Source organism: Ochlerotatus camptorhynchus, unplaced genomic scaffold, assembly GCF_037179485.1.
Source record: "Ochlerotatus camptorhynchus isolate MF236.1 unplaced genomic scaffold, CSIRO-AGI_Acam_v1.1 ptg000248l, whole genome shotgun sequence".
Lineage (NCBI taxonomy): Eukaryota > Metazoa > Arthropoda > Insecta > Diptera > Culicidae > Ochlerotatus > Ochlerotatus camptorhynchus.
Window position 1 is genome coordinate 1,833,074 of NW_027040738.1, and position 18,141 is coordinate 1,851,214.

Genomic DNA, 18,141 nt, shown 5'->3' on the forward strand with positions numbered 1-18,141 from the left:
CTCGGAAGCGATGCAAGTAATTTCCGTCCCGTGAAGCAACCTACTGTCGATGATGGCTCGCGCCATGTTGGATCGGTAACGCCGAGAGATCGTTTTAACGAGGTCGAGTCTACTGCGGCAGTCCTATTTGACCTGTTGGAAATACTGGTCGAAGCTGAGCGTTCGGTCGATCAGTACGCCGAGGACGCGAACTGTTTTCCTGTTTGGAATGGCTTGGTCGTGGATCGTAATTAGGGTGATCAAATACCCCGTTCATTGCCACCAGAAACAACGTGACTGCGATAACGGAGCCTTGAGGGACTCCGGTCTCCTCGCTGAAACTTTTCGACCGCGTGTTCCCCACCAGTACACGAAATGACCGGTCGGTCAAGAAGTTTCGTATGAAATACATCATATGCCCCTTCAAGCCCCAGTGTGTTAGTTTTTTCAGGACGGCTGGCGTCCACGTCCGGTTGAAATCCTTGGAGATGTCCAAAGAGATGATTTCAACGTGGTGTTCCTGGTCATAAGCTTCTTTGAGCACGTCCCCCAGAGTGGCAAAGTACGTGGAAGTACCGAAACCTTGTCCAAAGACATGTTGTCGGTGGTCGAGCAAGCTGTTGGTCTCAAGGAACATCTTGAGTCGACGGTTCACCATCCGTTCGAATACTTTGGCCATGCAGGATGTGAGAGCGATCGGTCGGAACTTAGATGTGGCCCTGTCTTTTAGGTTTGCCTTCGGGATGGGCACAACGAGACTCTCCTTCCACAGCGTCGGGTAGGTATCAGAGACCCAGAGTTGGTTGAGCATCTCAAGCATTCAACACTTGCCCTTGAGATGGGGCAGCTTTTTTAAAATTGGATACCCGAGATCGTCAGGTCCCGCAGATTTGTCGTTGCTGCGGCTTAGTGCGTGCTGGAGTTCCTCCCAGGAGAAAGGCTCGTTGATCTCGAGGTTGTCCGTGTCAGGCGGGATGCTGAACTCAGCGACTCATGTACGGGTAGGCTTTGCCAACCGCTGAAAGTGGCTATCGTAACCGGAGATGGCCGAAATTGCTGCGAAATACCCTCCAAGTTCTTCGACGACGGCTGCCGGTTCGGAGATGGTAACTCCGTTAGCTTGTACATGTAATGGCGTCGAGTGCCGTTTACCGCTGAGAGCATTAACCCTGCTCCAGAGATCGGCAGAGGACTGGGAGGCGTTGATGCTTTCAAGGAAACCAGACCAACTGTTTAGCTTCGCACTTCTCACTTCTGTTCTGTATTGAATATGCAGTGCACGGTACCGGGTTAGTAGCTCTTCCCTGTTTGGGTCATCTCTCGGGGTTCGCCTGAGTTTCCGTAGAGCTTTCCGGCGGGCTTTAACGGCTTTTTTGGTGTCTTCGCTCCACCAACGGACGGCTTTTCGTCCAGGTAGGCTACTGGTCTTTGGTATGGTAGCGGACGCAGCATCTAACACCAACTTAGAAAAATCCGGGATGGTTAGCGGATTGCGTTCGAGGATCAACGACAGAATTGTCCCCTGATACCCATCCCAGTCAGCCTCGTCGTACCGCCAGCGAGGCCTTTTCGTGACTTCTGGGGCCGTGGCTGACAAAAGCTGCATTTGGATGGGGTAATGATCACTTGCGTACAAATCCGCATTGGTGCACCACGTGACTTTTCCTGCTATGGAACGGCTGATCGAAGAGACGTCGATAGCCGTGGCGTGTCGTCCGTTGAAGAATGTTGGGTTTCCATGGTTGAGCACCGCCATGTCTTCCTGATCGAGTAGGTCCATTAGGCCCATAAGCAAAAGGATTGTCGCGCAATGATGAAACAAGAAGGAAGCCACAGCAAGTCTCGTGGTCAGGGTGAGAAGCGGAATGCTCCCAGGGTGAAAGCGGCTCGTCAAGAAACCCGGAGCGAAGCGGAGCTGGAATATTCGTTTGCGGCAAGAAGCAACATGAACCTGGTAAATGCGTGGGTAATCGACTCAGGAGCAACCTCCCACATATGAGTGAGCTTGGATTCGTTTGAGGATTTGGATGGAAGCGTGCAGCAGGAAGTCATTTTGGCAAACGGCAAGAAAGCGTCTGCAAAGGGAATCGGATCGTGTCATCTGACATTCGTTTCTCCCGAGGGTGAACACTCCAAAGTAGCCCTCACATATGTATTGTACGTGCCGAATTTTGAGCCGTACCTCATCTCCATGAAGAAGCTTACCGTGAAAGGCGGTACTACAGTCTTCGATGCCAATGGGTGCCGTATTCTTTTTTTTTTTTTTTTTCCTTTGGTTTGTTTTTTCCATCGATCTTGTTTTCCGTGCTGAGCACCAATGCTACCGACGTGCCAGGAAGGCAGCTCCCAAACCTGGACCCTACCTATCGACCCATCAACTCATGAACCGGGGACCAACGGCTTTACTTCCCATCCGAAGGAAGGCGTGATCAGAGATGTTATGCCTCAGAACATCCCGGCGGCGCCGACTGGGATTGAACCCAGGCCTGCTGGGGTGAGAGGTAATCACGCTTACCACTACACCACTGGCGCCGTTGTGGTGCCGTATTTTGAAAGATGACTATTTGACTTTTGCTCACGAAGCATTAGCGTCAAGAGAGAGCAAGCATAAATCAAGTTGTCAACACACGTGGCATCGCATCTTAGGATCATGATGCCGTTCGAGGGCTCGAGACCTAGGAATTGGCGACCGGAACCAATGTTGAAGGCTGTGGCTGCAGTGCAGTGTGCGAATGTTGTCTGAAAGGAAAGCGGACACGTCTTCCGTTCCCGAAAAATTCAAAACGCAAATCAAACCAGGCGCTGGATCTTATTCACTCCGACGCCTGGGGGATGTCGATATTTCCTAACTCTGATCGACGGTTTCACACGCTATTGTGTCGTGTATTTCCTGAAAAACAAATCAGAGGTGAGTGATCGGATCACGGAATACGTGAGGTTCGTGAAAACGCTGTTTGGCAGAACGCCTAAAGCCATCCGTTCGGATCAAGGTGGCGGGTTCAAAAACGACGTGTTTGATAGATTCTGCAAAGAAGAAGGAATCAAGCAGCAGTTTACCATTGCACTACAGAACGGTGTATCGGAGCGAAAGAATCGTTGATTGGTGGAGATGGCGCGTTGCATGGTCATCGATTCACGTTTGCCGTTGAAGTACTGGGCCGAGGTTGTCAACACGGCCGATTATTTGCAGAACAGTTTGCCAACCAAACCTTTGCGATCGAAAAGTGGAGTGGATCGAAGCCGGATCTAAGTAATTTGAAGATTTTTGGATCACCAGCGTACGTGTGGATTCCCCAACAGAAGAGATCCAAACTAGAGGCGAAATCAAGAAAACTGGTGTTCGTTGGATATTCTCTGCAGAACAAGGCGTATCGCTTCATGGATCCTGAGAACGACAAGCTGACTGTGAGCCGTGATGCAGTATTCCTAACGCCGGAGGAGGTTCGGGCAACCGAACGTCATAAGGTCAGTATGATTGATCATCCCTTTAAACCTATTGAACCTGCTAAAGTCGACGACGTCCCCGTTGTTCCAGTAAACGAACACCACGAAGACGGTGATTCCAGCGATGAGGATTTCTAACGGCTACGAGTCAACTAATGATGATTTTCAAAATCAAACGACCGACGGTGAAGACCAAACTCTGGAGGAGAGTGCGGAACAACCGATGGACAGGAGGAGAATGGTGTTGACACTCTACGGCGGTCTGACCGTGCAAATAAAGATGTACCGCCGAGTCGTTATCCAGATGTAGTCACGTTGGTAACGGAATATCTAAATGAGCCAAATTCATACCAGGAAGCCATGGATTACCCCGAAAGCGAGCCGTGGAAACGAGCAATGGAAGAGGAGATCGAGTCGCTTCGAAAGAATGCCACTTGAGAAGTAGTCAGGAAGGTGTAACAATTCTGCGAGTGTACCCCTTGCTTCATAAACATCGAAAAATCAAACACGAAACGCACTGGCAGCACTGTCCCTGTAGACTCCAACAAGCGCTCCGACAAGTACTAAAACTTTTGACAGCGTCCATACAACACCAGCTTCGAGGGACAAGTCCGGATTCGAGGGACAAGTTTCCGGTTCGCCAGTCCACTCGCAGTAGGCAAAAAGTGCACATCGAAAGTGAAAGTGACAGTGGTAAATTGCTCACCTCCAAATTCCTATGCGAAGCCAATCCAGCACAAGCCGAAAACAAAAGCACTCGCCAGTGTGGACTGCGATAACCTGGGCTCATACAAATCGACTCGTGAGTATAAAAGGAATAATTCCAATCAGAATTTCCTTAATGGGAATTTCCTTTGCAGCTCGACGCAAGATTCAGCCGATTTCAACCGCTACCGACCGATCAGGAAAGGCCTTCCTAGGAGGTAATACGCCACATTTCGCGATAGCAAGTGACTTGGGACTAATGACAGAATACTCGCAGGGCCTTTTCTTTCTAGTATTTTTCTGGTTACATTCATCCGGCGAAGGACCATTCTAATGGCATCCATTTCATCCCCGTGCTTGGTTGAGCACATGTAGCACGGTCGCGTCCACCGGGCAAATTCCCACGAAGTGCAAGTAGTGGAGGAGGGCAAAGCGAGGTCGAGCAAGTGAGGTTAGATCCGGAAGAGGAGCTGAGTTACGTCCATTGGGCGAATTCCCACACGGTATGGAGGAGCAGCTCGATCACATGTTGGTGGATGGCCGGCACTTCTCAGATGTCATTGATGTAAGGACTTTTAGGGGGCCTAACATTGACTCAGATCATTATCTTGTTGTCTGCAAAATTCGGGCGCGTCTATCGACCGTTACGAATTCAACGAACCGGAGATCGATGCGTTTCAATATCCATCGCTTGTCAGTAGAAGATGTTGCTGCAGAGTACCGCCAGAAGCTTGATGAGTGGATTAGCGAGGTCCTCGAACAATCTGTGGAACACAATCCACGGAGCGGTGAACACAACAGCACAAGAAGTGATAGGTACAGCTCAAAGACGACCACGTAATGGCTGGTTTGATGAGGAGTGCCAGAGGTTGACGGATGAGAAGAACGTTGCCAGAAGCCGGATGTTAGTGTCTGGTACCCGGCTGAACAGAGAGCGGTACAAGGTAGCAAGGGCAGCTGAGAAACGAACCCACCGCAGAAAGAAAAGGCAATACGAAGAACGCGTGATTGCTGAGGCGCAAGAAAGTATGGAACAGAACGATATGCGAAGGTTCTACGCGACTGTCAATGGTGTGCGGAGTAAAACAGCGCCATCTCCCGCCATGTGCAATGACCTTGAGGGGAATTTGCTGACAGATAAAACAATGGTGGCTGCCAGGTGGAAAGAACATTTTGAGACATTGTTGAATGGAGAGAGTGAGGGAGTATCGAGGAACAGAGTAAACATCGCAGACGACGATCAAGCTGTGGAGCCTCCAACGCTAGACGAGGTTAAAAAGGCAATACGTGAGCTGAAAAACAATAAGGCTGCTGGGAAGGACGAGCTCCCGGCCGAACTTTTCAAACACGGAAGTGAGCAGCTGCATCAAGCAATCCACCGTATTCTAACGAAGATATGGGAGGACGAAGAACTTCCTGCTAGCTGGTTGGATGGCCTCATTTGCCCATTATTCAAAAAAGGGCACAGACTCGAGTGCGCCAATTATCGAGGAATAACTCTTCTGAATTCGGCGTACAAAATACTGTCACGCGTTCTGTTTAACAGATTGAGACCGCTTGAGGAGTCCTTCGTCGGTGAATACCAGGCTGGTTTTCGTGAGGGCCGATCAACGACGGATCAAATGTTTACCCTGCGTCAAATCCTTGATAAATTCCGGGAGTACAACTTGCAGACTCACCATCTGTTTATTGATTTCAAAGCAGCATACGATTCAGTGAAGAGAAATGAGCTTTGGCAGATTATGCTAGAACATGGTTTTCCGGCGAAACTAATTAGACTGATTCGCGCAACGCTAGATGGATCGAAATCAAGTGTAAGGGTTGCAGATGAGATTTCGACCTCGTTCGTGACCTTAGATGGATTGAAGCAGGGTGATGCACTTTCAAACTTACTGTTCAACATTGCTCTTGAAGGAGCGATTAGGAGAGCTGGTGTGCAGGGAACGGTACCATCATCACACGATCGTACATGCTCCTTGCCTTTGCGGACGACATCGATATCATCGGAATTGACCGTAGAGCAGTGGAAGAGGCGTTTGTGCCTTTTAAGAGGGAGACGGCGAGGATTGGGCTCACGATAAGTTCTACCAAAACGAAGTACATGGTAGCCGGTAGACAGCGTGGGAGCAATAGTGGTGTTGGTAGTGTAGTGTTGTTAGATGGTGAACAATTTGAGGTAGTGGAAGAATTTGTGTATCTTGGAACACTAGTGACATGCGATAATGATGTTACCCGCGAGGTGAAGAGACGTATTGCAGCTGCAAACAGGGCCTTTTACGGATTACGTAGCCAGCTGAAGTCCCGTAGCCTGCAAACGAAAACGAAATTCGCTCTGTATAAGACGCTGATACTTCCGGTAGCCCTCTACGGCCACGAATCGTGGACGTTAAAAGAGTCTGACCGGAGAGCATTTGGTGTCTTCGAGCGTAAGGTGCTGCGAACAATACTCGGCGGTAAACAGGAGAATGGCATCTGGCGGCGTCGCATGAATCACGAGTTGTACCAAGTGTTTAACGGTACGGATATAGTGAAGCTTATAAAACACGGCAGACTACGGTGGGCTGGGCATGTAGTGCGGATGCCGGAAGAACGACAAGCAAATATTATATTCAGCAGAGAACCCGGTAGAGGTCGTCGACTCCGGGGTAGACCTCGGACACGTTGGCTATTTGCAGTTGAGGAGGACATCAGGTCGCTAAACGTTCATGGCGACTGGAAGCGATTGGCTCAGGACCGAGTCCAATGGAGAAGAGTACTTCGTTCGGCGTTGAATCAACCTGGCGATTCGTAGCCCATCAAGTAAGTAAGTATGGAGGAGCAGCAGAAGCGGTGCTAGGGGGACGCCCCTGAAGATGGTAGTGAGAGTAAAAAGGGTTAGGTTAAAGAGGAAAGCAGGTAAAATTTTGCTGAATATAATGTGAGTACCACGAAGATTTATTTATTTACTACATTGTATGTCGTATGTCTTTACCGTTCAGTTACATTTTCGTTTTGCGTTATCTTTCTGTCCGAATTGGACCTAAAACTCGTGAATCATTTATCGAGACACGAATCTGTGGACACCCACGAACTACTTTTAGCCCAGGTGCCTGATTGGGCTAGAACTTCAAGATCAAGCCACCTACAAGTCTGTTTCGTTATTATAGCAACTTGTAATAAAGGCCATCGGAAGCAAGTGGATTTTTAAGAAGAAGTTCGATGATAACGGTAACATAATACGGTACAAAGCTCGTCTAGTTGCCTCTTCGTACCCTCCTGAGTATCGCTGCACGTCGGAACCTTATAGTGCACCACGTTGATGTCGAAACGGCATACCTTTACGGCGAATTATCCGAGACGATAATGATTTCTGCCGTTTGCGAAAGAGCCTGTATGGTTTGAAACAGGCGGGTCGAGTGTGGAATGAGAAAATCAGCGAGGTGTTACAGGAGCTCGGATACGTACCATCCGAATCCGATCCTTGTCTCTACGTGAGAACATGCCACGGAAAGATGTCTTTTGTCTTGCACTATGTAGACGATATGCTGATTGTAACGCAGCGACATTTCAAAATCACATGTCTTGGAGCTGTATCCAACTACCCCGGTATCCAGATTCAGAGAGCGCAAAGTGGCCAGTTCCTGTTGAATCAGAGCGCTTACATCCGGAGGGTAGCGGTTAAGTTTGGACAAGACAAAGCGAAGCCGTCTCACATTCCAATGGACCCCGGATATCCGAATCTACAACAAATGGAGGAGGATCCGATGCCGCAGAACGAGGAGTTCCAAAGCTTAGTAGGTGCTTTGCTATATATTGCGGTGAATACGAGGCCTGACACTGCCATTAGCGCATCCATTCTGGGACGCAAGGTTAGCCGTTCCACCGAAGCTGACTGGACGGAAGCCAAACGCACATTGCGATATCTCTACACCACCGCCGACTTGAGATAGAAGCATATGTAGACGCTGACTGGGCTGGTGATCGTGCGGACCGGAAAAGCAACACTAGATTCGTTTTCCGACTTGGCGGATCAATTTGCTGGGCGGCTAGGAAGCAGCAGTGCGTCACACTTTCTTCAACCGAAGCGGAATATGTCGCCTTATCAGAAGCCAGTCGTGAGTTACTCTGGCTTCTTAAGCTGATGAAGGACGTAGGAGATAGCGTTGCCAAACCCATCACGGTACAGGAGGACAATCAAAACTGTATTGCGATGCTGCGGTCTGAAGGAGGAAATAGCCGAACGGTATGTACCGGTGTCATGGTCGGATTGCCCTACGGAGCTGATGGTTGCTGGCGTACTCACGAAGCCGTTAGCAAGAGTAAAACTAGAGCAGTTGCGTCGAGCTTGAGGAGGAGTGAAGGAGAAAGCTGAAGCAACTAGACTGAAGGGTCCAATCACAGTAGTCTAGATAGTAATTTGATTTCAATAAACTCAGTTTGCATAAGTCACTCGACAAGTACCGTATGCGTGATAATGTTTGCACCATCGTACAAATAAGGTTCCCGTTTCACCTTTGCATACAATGCCTTGGTTTTCTTTGCATGAACGTAACCTATAGCTCATACCGTAGTAGGCTGTGTATAAAAGAAAATGATTTACTTAGCTTGACAGTTGCACCATGACGAAGTGGCAGCGTATTCGTGATTTGTCCCTAGTGCAAAAGTCGCAAAAAGACATTTCAATCGCCGTGGGAGTGTCCCGGTGGACCGTCAAATGGGTTTTAGACCGAGAAAAGATAGGACAACTATCCGCGAAGGTGGCCACAGGTCGTCCGAGGTCAGTTCGGGTTCCGAGGGTTATCGCTACTATCAAAAGGAAGATTCTGGTGAATCCAGTGCGTTCAATAAGGAAAATGGCAAAGGAACACGGGATCAGTGACTGTACGGCACGGAAGATCGTAAAGGAAGATTGCAGATTACCAACCGCATCCGGGAGCAACGAGTCGAACGATGCAAGAAAATCTTGAACTTCCTTAAGCGAAAAAATCCGGTAATCCTGTTCACCGACGAGAGCATGTTTACCGTCGATCCCGTATCAGATTCCAGAACCGACCGGTATGTTAGTTCTCTTCCGGTTAAAGACGTGGCCGACGAGCACAAGAACATGTATCTGACCAAGCATCCTGTTAGCGTTATGGTGTTTGGATTGATGGCTTCCGATGACATCAAAAATGGACCCGGTGTTCATTCCAGAAGGCGACAAGGTCAACACGGAGGTCTACATCGGGATTTTAAGTAAGTGTGTTCTTCCGTGGATCAAAGAACAGTACGGTCCGAAGCCAAATGTTGTATTTCAACAAGATGGTTCTCCGTGCCACACCTCGAACCGCACTCAGAAGTGGTTGCAGGAACATCTTCCGTTCTGGGCGAAGGATATGTCCGCTGGATTACTCAACATGGCGCGTCATGAAGCCCAAGGCCTGTTCTAAACGCCACCCGAGTACAGCAAGCCTCAGACAAACATTGACCCGTACCTGGAGAGAAATGGATCCAGACTACATTATTAGAACCTGCCGTGCATTCCGGAAGCGTGTGGAGGTCGTATTGCAGCAAATGGTAACTCGATCGATGATTAACATAGTTTAAGACTATGAGAAACATCCCCCCTTTGAATAAATAAAAAAAACTCGAAAACGAAATTTTTGTGATTTTTTTTAATTTTGACATTGCTCAATGGTACAAACATTATCATGCATACGGTACAGTTGTCTTTTTTTCCCTCCAAGACAGGGCACTTACGAAAACTTTATTGAAAATTCCGGAACTTCAAGAAGCCCAGGGAACATAAGTTGAAAGGATTTTTAGAACATGGAACTGTATTTCAGGGCAGTACCAAGAACTTCAGGAGAATGCAGAGAACTTTAGGGGTGCTCCGAGCTAATTAAGACATATCTTAGATCCTGTAAGGACCTGTAATAAATTCCAAGGTAATTTCAGGAACTTCGGGCATCCAGAACCTGGTCACCTGATAAAACTACCATTGGTGTTGGCTTGTAAAATCTTAAAGTTTGACACCCATATTAACATGGTTCCGGTTATGCTCTAAATTGGCCACTTCTCCCACTCAGAACCTGCTCCAAGGAAACCGGGACGAGTTGTGGACCTAAAAAACCTACAATTGGCATGGGCTTGCAAAATCTTGAAGTTTGACACCCATATTGATATGGTCCCGTTCATGTCCCAAATTGGCCATTTCCTACGGGCAACTTGTGATGCTAAAAATTTTTCTGGAGACATTGCGCTGAAAAATCATGAGGGTTGAACCCATATTGACATGATTCGAAAGATTAACATTACTGGTCACTTTACCGGAACCGATTTCCAGGAAATGGCTAGATCTCGGTTGTTTCTCAACAGATCTTCAATATGTGGCCAGCATTGAATTTAGAATCGATTCTAGTATCAGGAAAAATGTGAATTCAAATAAATTTTCAAACCAGAAAAAATACAAGCGATGAAAAATAAACATCTCCGGTGCCACACATTTTCAAATGCCTTATTGGGTTGGATCGTTCCAACCGTTCGATTCAAATTATCGGTGGTGTACGGTAAATAGAATATATTAGGCCATTTTTATGAAAAGAAGGGGCATCACACTATCACACACTCACACACACACCCCCTCACGCCAGTTCCCACTATCTGCAGATTCCTCCCAAACTACTGGACGACTACCCTCCGAACCAAACCCAAACCAAATTTCGAATGAGCGGTACACATTAGTGAATAGCAAAACACATACTTGAAGCGTCCTGAGCCTTGACGTTCGGAGTCCTCATGCCGTTCTGGTGCAAAATATCAATCAGCTCGTACCGCAGGGTGCTGATATCCTGCCGAATTTCCATAACATCATCCTCGGTAATGCCAAAGTCGTCCCGTTTGCGCTGTTCGGCCGTCACATATCGCCGGACCAGTAATCTCATTACGTTCTCGTGGCGTCGCTGTGATTTTTCCCGGTTGCGTTTCTATTGAGAAGGGGGACATTTGATTTGGAAACTTTCAATCGAAACAGGGAAAAAACTGCCCGGCGGCACTCAACTCACCATTATGCTCGTCGTTGGCCGTTTCTTCTGGTCGCATTTGCAAAAACCACACATCTTGTACACGAGTTTGATCGAAGGCATGAGATTGAACGGGGGCGAAAGGGTGTCACCGTCTTCGAAGTAACTCATCCATAGCCGGGAGCGGGCAAATTTCCATTCGCTGTCCGAACGTTCCTTGATGCGGGAGGAGGAGTTGAAGAGTTATGCATTCAATATTTCCCCCCATTCCCCTTAGGGATTGTTATCGAATCAAAAACTTACCGAAATGATTTGATAGCTGTTGCTCATCATGGCAATCAGCATGTTCAGCAGCACGATAATGTTGATGACACTGTACGATCCGAACATCAGCAGAGCCCAGAAGCGAGTGAAGCTTTTGATACCGGCCAGCTCGAATGCCATCAGGTCTACCAGGCCGAACGAGGCCCAAAACAGCGATTGGGACGTTTCGAACAGATTGGCGAACCGACGCCAGATGCCGCAGGCTTTTTCATTGTTTTCAAAATCCGGCAGCCCCGACGGAAGATGGTAGCATTTGTTCTTCTCCAGCACGGCGTAGTACCAGAGTAACTGATTGAGACCGCAACCGAACGCAAACAGCACCAACGTGTAGATGAAGAAGAACTTGATAATGTCGATGATCATACGGCCGAGCGAAACCTGCAGCGGCCCCAGATGAGGATTGATCGAGAATATGTGAACCAGCTTGAGAAACGAGAAGATCATCCCAGCAGCGAAGGCTCCTTCCGATAGCAACATCGGATCAAATTGGTCCCACTGCTCACGGGGATACCACGGATTCAGACCTGCTCTGGCATCACGCTGAAGGAAGATCGTTATTGGAATTTGTCAAGATTGGATCAAGATCAATCAACTTACCCAAACCGTGTACCAGGACGTTAACCGCAAACTCATCCACGCTATGTAGAACGAGTTCGAGATGAAATCCACAATGTTCCAGAGATCCGTTACGTATTCGACCAGTCCGTCGTTCCAGAGCGATTTTATCTCGTGCCAGATCAAACTTATGACATAGATTATGACCAAACACTCCGCCATCCCAGGTAGCGAGCCCCGTTCCTTCCGTTTCCATTCCGTCAATATTTCCTGCAGCCAATCCGGTCCGAACCATTCGATTGCCAAGTATTCGACTCGCTGCGAAGCAGCACCCAAAAGCACTGAAACGATGCATGATCATCAAAAACCGCTCTTCACAGTCAATCAACCCTGGTGAACCTTACTCAGAAAGAACGCATAGCTGGCCGAGTGGACGATGAACTTGACGAAGGGTTTCTTCATGAACTGACCCATCAGCGAGTCCGGGGCCACCATGTAGATCATGCTGTACACCGGAAACATGGCCCCGAGCTTGGCCACCTGCACGATCTGCCCGATGGGGGACTTGCGGCGGAACCCGGGTAGACCCTCGTACCAGATCGCTGCCAGCAGCTGTTGGACGTTCGGGTGGGCTACGAACTGGAAACGGATCAGTGTCATTGGGCTAATCCAATTAGGGGATCGGGAGATCTTACCAATTTCTGTTTGAACTTGAGAGCCAGCTTCAATCGATCCAGGGTTTGTCGCTCGCCCGGTTCCCAGTTGTCGATGGCTCCCGGGTCGTAGTTCAGCATGATCTCCAGCTCGTTGGAGGTCCGGGCGTGGTCCAGCAGAGATGTTGCGAACTCCTGCACGTTGAGTCGCATGGTCTGTGGAAGAAGTTTTGATACAGAAATATACTAAAGTAGACCCTAAAATATTCTGAAAGCCCCATGGTACACCCCAGAATGTGAAATTGTTGGGACAACTGATCCTGGACATAAGAATATTTAACGAAATGTTCGATTTAAAACCGATTCGATCCCATAGGCAGTTCCACGACAAACGGCGAATCGGAACACTCGGGCTTCTCCAATTTGAACCCTACAATATGGGTATTTTTGAAACTGGGATGACGTGTAGAGGCCGGAAATTAATGTATGATTCTATTTGGGGCGACTTCTGGTTCTAGCAATACTTTCAAATACGAAATGACCAGATAATTTGTCAAAAATTTAGGCAAACTCTTAGAATTTTAGGAAAACGAGAACTTAAATGAAGTCCGAGAACTCCTGGATCGTTCTGGAATTCTCAAAAAAATTCCGAGAACATTAGGGAAGTTGCAATAATTTCAAGGAAATTACGAAAATTTCACTACAAACTTAAGAATATTTCAAGGTCTAAAAATTTCAAGGAGTTTAAAGCGAGGCTTAAGGGGTGTTTCGAAAACTTCAGTAACATGTCGAAACTGCTGGTTTGCTTTTAACTAAATACAATTTTGTTCTAAGAACTGACATACAGTTCTCGGAATTTCCTTTTCCGTAATTTTTCAGAAGTAGTCGAAGCTCTCTAGAAAACTCCTTTTAAGTTCTTTTAAAAATATGGTCGTAACACTCTATGAAGTTCTCGGAAATTTCCCCTAAAGTCTCCGTAACTTACCTCAAGTTTCCATAACATTTCTCAAATATACGGAACTTCCCTGAAGTTCACGGATCTTTTCTAATTTTTTCGACACTTCCCTGAAGTCCAGGGCATGAAAAGGAATTCTTGAATCTTAGCAGAAAATCTCAGAATAGCCAAGGAGTTCTTTGAACTTCCCTGAAAATCTAGGTATAGTTAAATAGTTCTCGGACCATCCCAGAAGTACTTGAACTTTGCAGAACATGCTAGAAGTTCCAGAGCGTCCCGGAAATTCCGAGAACTTTCAATGGAATCCGAGAACTTTCCGAAAGATCTCAGCACTTCCCATAAATTCAGCTAACTTCCAAGACATTCCGGAAATTCCGAGAAATTACTTTCCCAGAATTACCAAGAGCTGTTTCCACAATTTTCGAGAACTCCTCTTAATTCCTAGAACTTCGCAGAAAATTCGAGAATTTCTAAAACATTCCAAAAATATTGGAGAGCTTTCCAGAAGTTCCAGTAACTACTCAGAAGTTTTGCGAACTTCAAAGGTCCAACAACTTCCCAGAAGTTCTGTGTAATTCTCACAAATTCCGAGTACTACTAGATCTAGATCTTCTCGATCTCGGATAGTTCCAGAAATACCGAGAGTTTCCCAGTAGACCCTCGAACTTCCTAGCAGACACGAGAGCTTCGCAGAAATGTCTAGAACTAAAAAAAAACAAGAATTACCTAGAATCTCACAGAACTACTCAGAAATTCTGAAAACCTCTTATAAGATTCGAGTACTTGCCAGAATACTGACAGCTTTCCAGAACTTTCGAGACCCTCCCATAAGTTCTGAGAATTTCTCAGAAGATCTGAGAACTTCCCGAAAAAATCTGTGCATTTACAACAAATTCCGAGAACTTCCCAAACATTCCGAGAGCTTTCCAGAAGTTCTATAAACTTTCCAGGAGAATCAAGAACTATGCAGAAACTCCGAGAACTTCCCCCAGAAGATGCGAGAACTTCCCAAAAATTTCGAAAATATCCCATCCATTCCGGGAGTTCTCCACAACTTCCGAAAGCTTGCCAGAAATTTTGAGAACCTCTTTGAAGATTTGCGACTTTCCCAGAAGATCCGAGAGCTTAGTAGTTAATCTCAGAATTTTCCAAAAAATCCGAGAACTGCACAGATTTTCCCACACTTTCCCAGAACTTCCGACAGATTCTTACTTGATACGTACGCTTCTATGAACATCCGGAAGCTACCAACAATTTATGTTAACTTCCCAGAAGTTCCTTCCAAAAACTGTTCAGAAGATCCTTCAATCCCAGAAGATTCTGAAAACTGCCAAAAATTTAGAGAATTTACAATTATTCAAAGAACGTCCTAGAAATTTCGGAATCCACCCAAAAGATGCGAGAACATCCCAGAAGTTTCGGGAATCACCCAAAATTTAAGATACTAGGAGATTCCGAGAACTTTCCACATTTTCTTAGATCTTCCCAGAAGATCCAAAAACTTCCCAGAAGTTCCAAGAACTTCCCAGAAGTTCCAAGAACTTCCCAGAAGTTCCAAGAACTTCCCAGAAGTTCCAAGAACTTCCCAGAAGTTCCAAGAACTTCCCAGAAGTTCCAAGAACTTTCCAGAAGTTCCAAGAACTTCCCAGAAGTTCCAAGAACTTCCCAGAAGTTCCAAGAACTTCCCAGAAGTTCCAAGAACTTCCCAGAAGTTCCAAGAACTTCCCAGAAGTTCCAAGAACTTCCCAGAAGTTCCAAGAACTTCCCAGAAGTTCCAAGAACTTCCCAGAAGTTCCAAGAACTTCCCAGAAGATCAAAAAACTTCCCAGAAGTTCCAAGAACTTCCCAGAAGTTCCAAGAACTTCCCAGAAGTTCCAAGAACTTCCCAGAAGTTCCAAGAACTTCCCAGAAGTTCCAAGAACTTCCCAGAAGTTCAAATAACTTCCCAGAAGTTCAAAGAACATCCCAGAAGTTCAAAGAACTTCCCAGAAGTTCAAAGAACTTCCCAGAAGTTCAAAGAACTTCCCAGAAGTTCAAAGAACTTCCCAGAAGTTCAAAGAACTTCCCAGAAGTTCCAAGAACTTCCCAGAAGTTCCAAGAACTTCCCAGAAGTTCCAAGAACTTCCCAGAAGTTCCAAGAACTTCCCAGAAGTTCCAAGAACTTCCCAGAAGTTCCAAGAACTTCCCAGAAGTTCCAAGAACTTCCCAGAAGTTCCAAGAACTTCCCAGAAGTTCCAAGAACTTCCCCAGAAGATGCGAGAACTTCCAAAAAATTTCCAAACCTTCCTATTAGTTCCGAGTACTTTCCAGAATTTCCGAAATTTTGCCAGAAGTTCCGAGCACTTCTTAGAAGATTTTCGAATTTCGCAGAAGATCCTAAAACTTAAAAGAAATTCTAAGGACTTCTCAAAAAATCCTAGTACTGCCCAGAATTTCCAACAGAGTCTTCCAAGATGTGTATGCTTCTAAGAACATCCGAGAACTACCCATAATTTGTGTGAAGTTCCTTCCAAGAACTGTTCAGAAGATCCTTGGATATCCCAGAAATTCCAGAAAATTTCCAAAGAATCCGAGAACTTCCCAGAAGATCGGTGAATTTCACAGAAATACCAAGAACTTTTTAAAATTTCAGAGAACTTAGAAGAAATTCTAAGAACTTCGAAGTAGACCTGCATTTTTTCTAGAAATCCCAAGAGCTTGTCAGAAGTGCAAAGAACTTTACAACAATCCAAAGAATGACTCTGAAATTTCAAAATCTTACCAGAAGATGCGAGAACTTCCCTTAAATTTCAGGAATTTCCCAGATTGTATGATACTAGGAAATTCCGAGAACTTTCAACATTTTCCTAGATCTTCCTAGAAGATACAAGAACTTCCCAGAAGTTCCGAGAAATTCCCAGGGTTTCCGAGAACTTCCCCAGCAGATGCGAAAACTGCCCGAAAATTTCCAAACCTTCCTATCAGTACCGAGAGCTTTCTAAAATTTGTGAAAGCTTGTCGGAAATTCCAAGAACCTCTTAGAAGATTTACGAATTTCCCAGAAGATCCAAGAACTTACTAGAAATTCTGAGGACCTCTCATAAATTTCGAGAGCAGCCCAGAATTTCCAACGGGTTTCCAGCATTTCTGAGATGTTCATATATTTTGCAGAAATTCTAAGAACTTCGTAGAAGATCTGCAATTTTTCTAGAAATCCCAAGCACTTGGCAGAAGTTCCAAGAACTTTCCAATAATTTAAGGAACGTCCCAGCAATTTTGCAATCTTCTCAGAATATGCGAGAATATTCCAGAAGTTTTGAGAATTACACAAAATGTTAGATAATAGGAAGTTCCCAGAACTTCTTAAATATTCATACAAATTTCCACATTTTCCTTGATCTTCCCAGAATTTCCAAAAACTTCCCAGAATCCCGAGAGCTTCACAAAAATTCCAAGAATTTTCCCAGAAGATGCGATAACATTCCAAAAATTTCGAAAACTTCCTATCAGTTCCGAAAGCTTTCAAGATTTTCCGAAAGCTTGCCAGAAATTCTGGAAATCATATTGAAGATTTGCTAATTTCCTAGAAGATCCGAGAACTTACTAGATATTCTGAAGACTTCCTAACAATTCCGAGAACTGCCAAGAATTTCCGACAGCTTCCAGAGAAATTCAGGAATCTCAGAAGTTCAGAGAATTTTGTAGAAATACTCAGAACGTCGCAGAAGATCTGCAGTTTTTCTAGAAATCCCAAGCATATGTCAGAAGCTCGAAGAACTTTACAATTGTTTATAAAACGTCCCAGGAATTTCAAAATCTTCCCAGAAGATGCGAGAACATCCCAGAAGATGCGAGAACATCCCAGAAGTTTCAGGAATTACGCAGAATGTAAGATACTTGTTCCAAGAACTATCCAAATATTCCGAGTACTTTCCAGATTTTCCTTGATCAAAGATTCCAAGAACTTTCCAGAGGTTCCAAGATTGTCACAGAAATTGTGAGGACAATCCACAAGTTTCGAGTACCTTATAAGATATGCGATTTTCCCAGAAGATCCCAGAACTTACTAGAAAATCTGAGAACTTCCCAAAAAAAATTAAAACTGTCCAGAATTTCCGACAACTTTCCAGAATTTCCTTCAGATTCTGACAAGATACGTGCCCTTCTAAAAAGATCTGAGAACTACCCACAATTTCTGTGAGCTGCTCAGAAGTTTCTTCCAAGAAATGTTCAGAAGATCCTTGAATTTCCCAAAAATTCCGTGAACTTTCCAAAAAATCTGAGAACTTCCCGGACGATCGGAAAATGTCACAGAAATTTCAATAACTTCTCAGATAATTTTGCAGCAAATTTACTAGAAATTGAAAGAACTTTACAATTTCAAAAGCTTCCCAGAAGAAGCGAGATCATCCCAGAAGTTTCGGGAATTTCACAGAATGTAAAATACTAGGAAATTACAAGAACTTCCCAAAAATTCCGAGAACTTTCCACATTTTCGTTGATCTTACCAGAGTTTCCAAAAACTTCCCGGAAGTTTCGAGAACTTCTCAGAGTTTCTGAGAACTTC

At 45.7% G+C, this 18,141-nt stretch overlaps 1 protein-coding gene across 1 annotated transcript in view; it reads right to left on the bottom strand.

The window, feature by feature from the left end:
* Window positions 1-18,141, bottom strand: part of LOC135704821 (transient receptor potential protein-like) — a 67,008-nt gene that overhangs the window by 11,656 nt on the left and 37,211 nt on the right. Inside the window, exons 6-11 of the mRNA XM_065226340.1 lie at window positions 12,683-12,856; window positions 12,392-12,626; window positions 12,030-12,328; window positions 11,412-11,972; window positions 11,151-11,324; window positions 10,850-11,072 (exon numbers count right to left, since the gene is read on the bottom strand). Coding sequence (XP_065082412.1) covers window positions 10,850-11,072; window positions 11,151-11,324; window positions 11,412-11,972; window positions 12,030-12,328; window positions 12,392-12,626; window positions 12,683-12,856 — 1,666 coding nt within the window. The remainder of the gene's footprint in view (window positions 1-10,849; window positions 11,073-11,150; window positions 11,325-11,411; window positions 11,973-12,029; window positions 12,329-12,391; window positions 12,627-12,682; window positions 12,857-18,141) is intronic.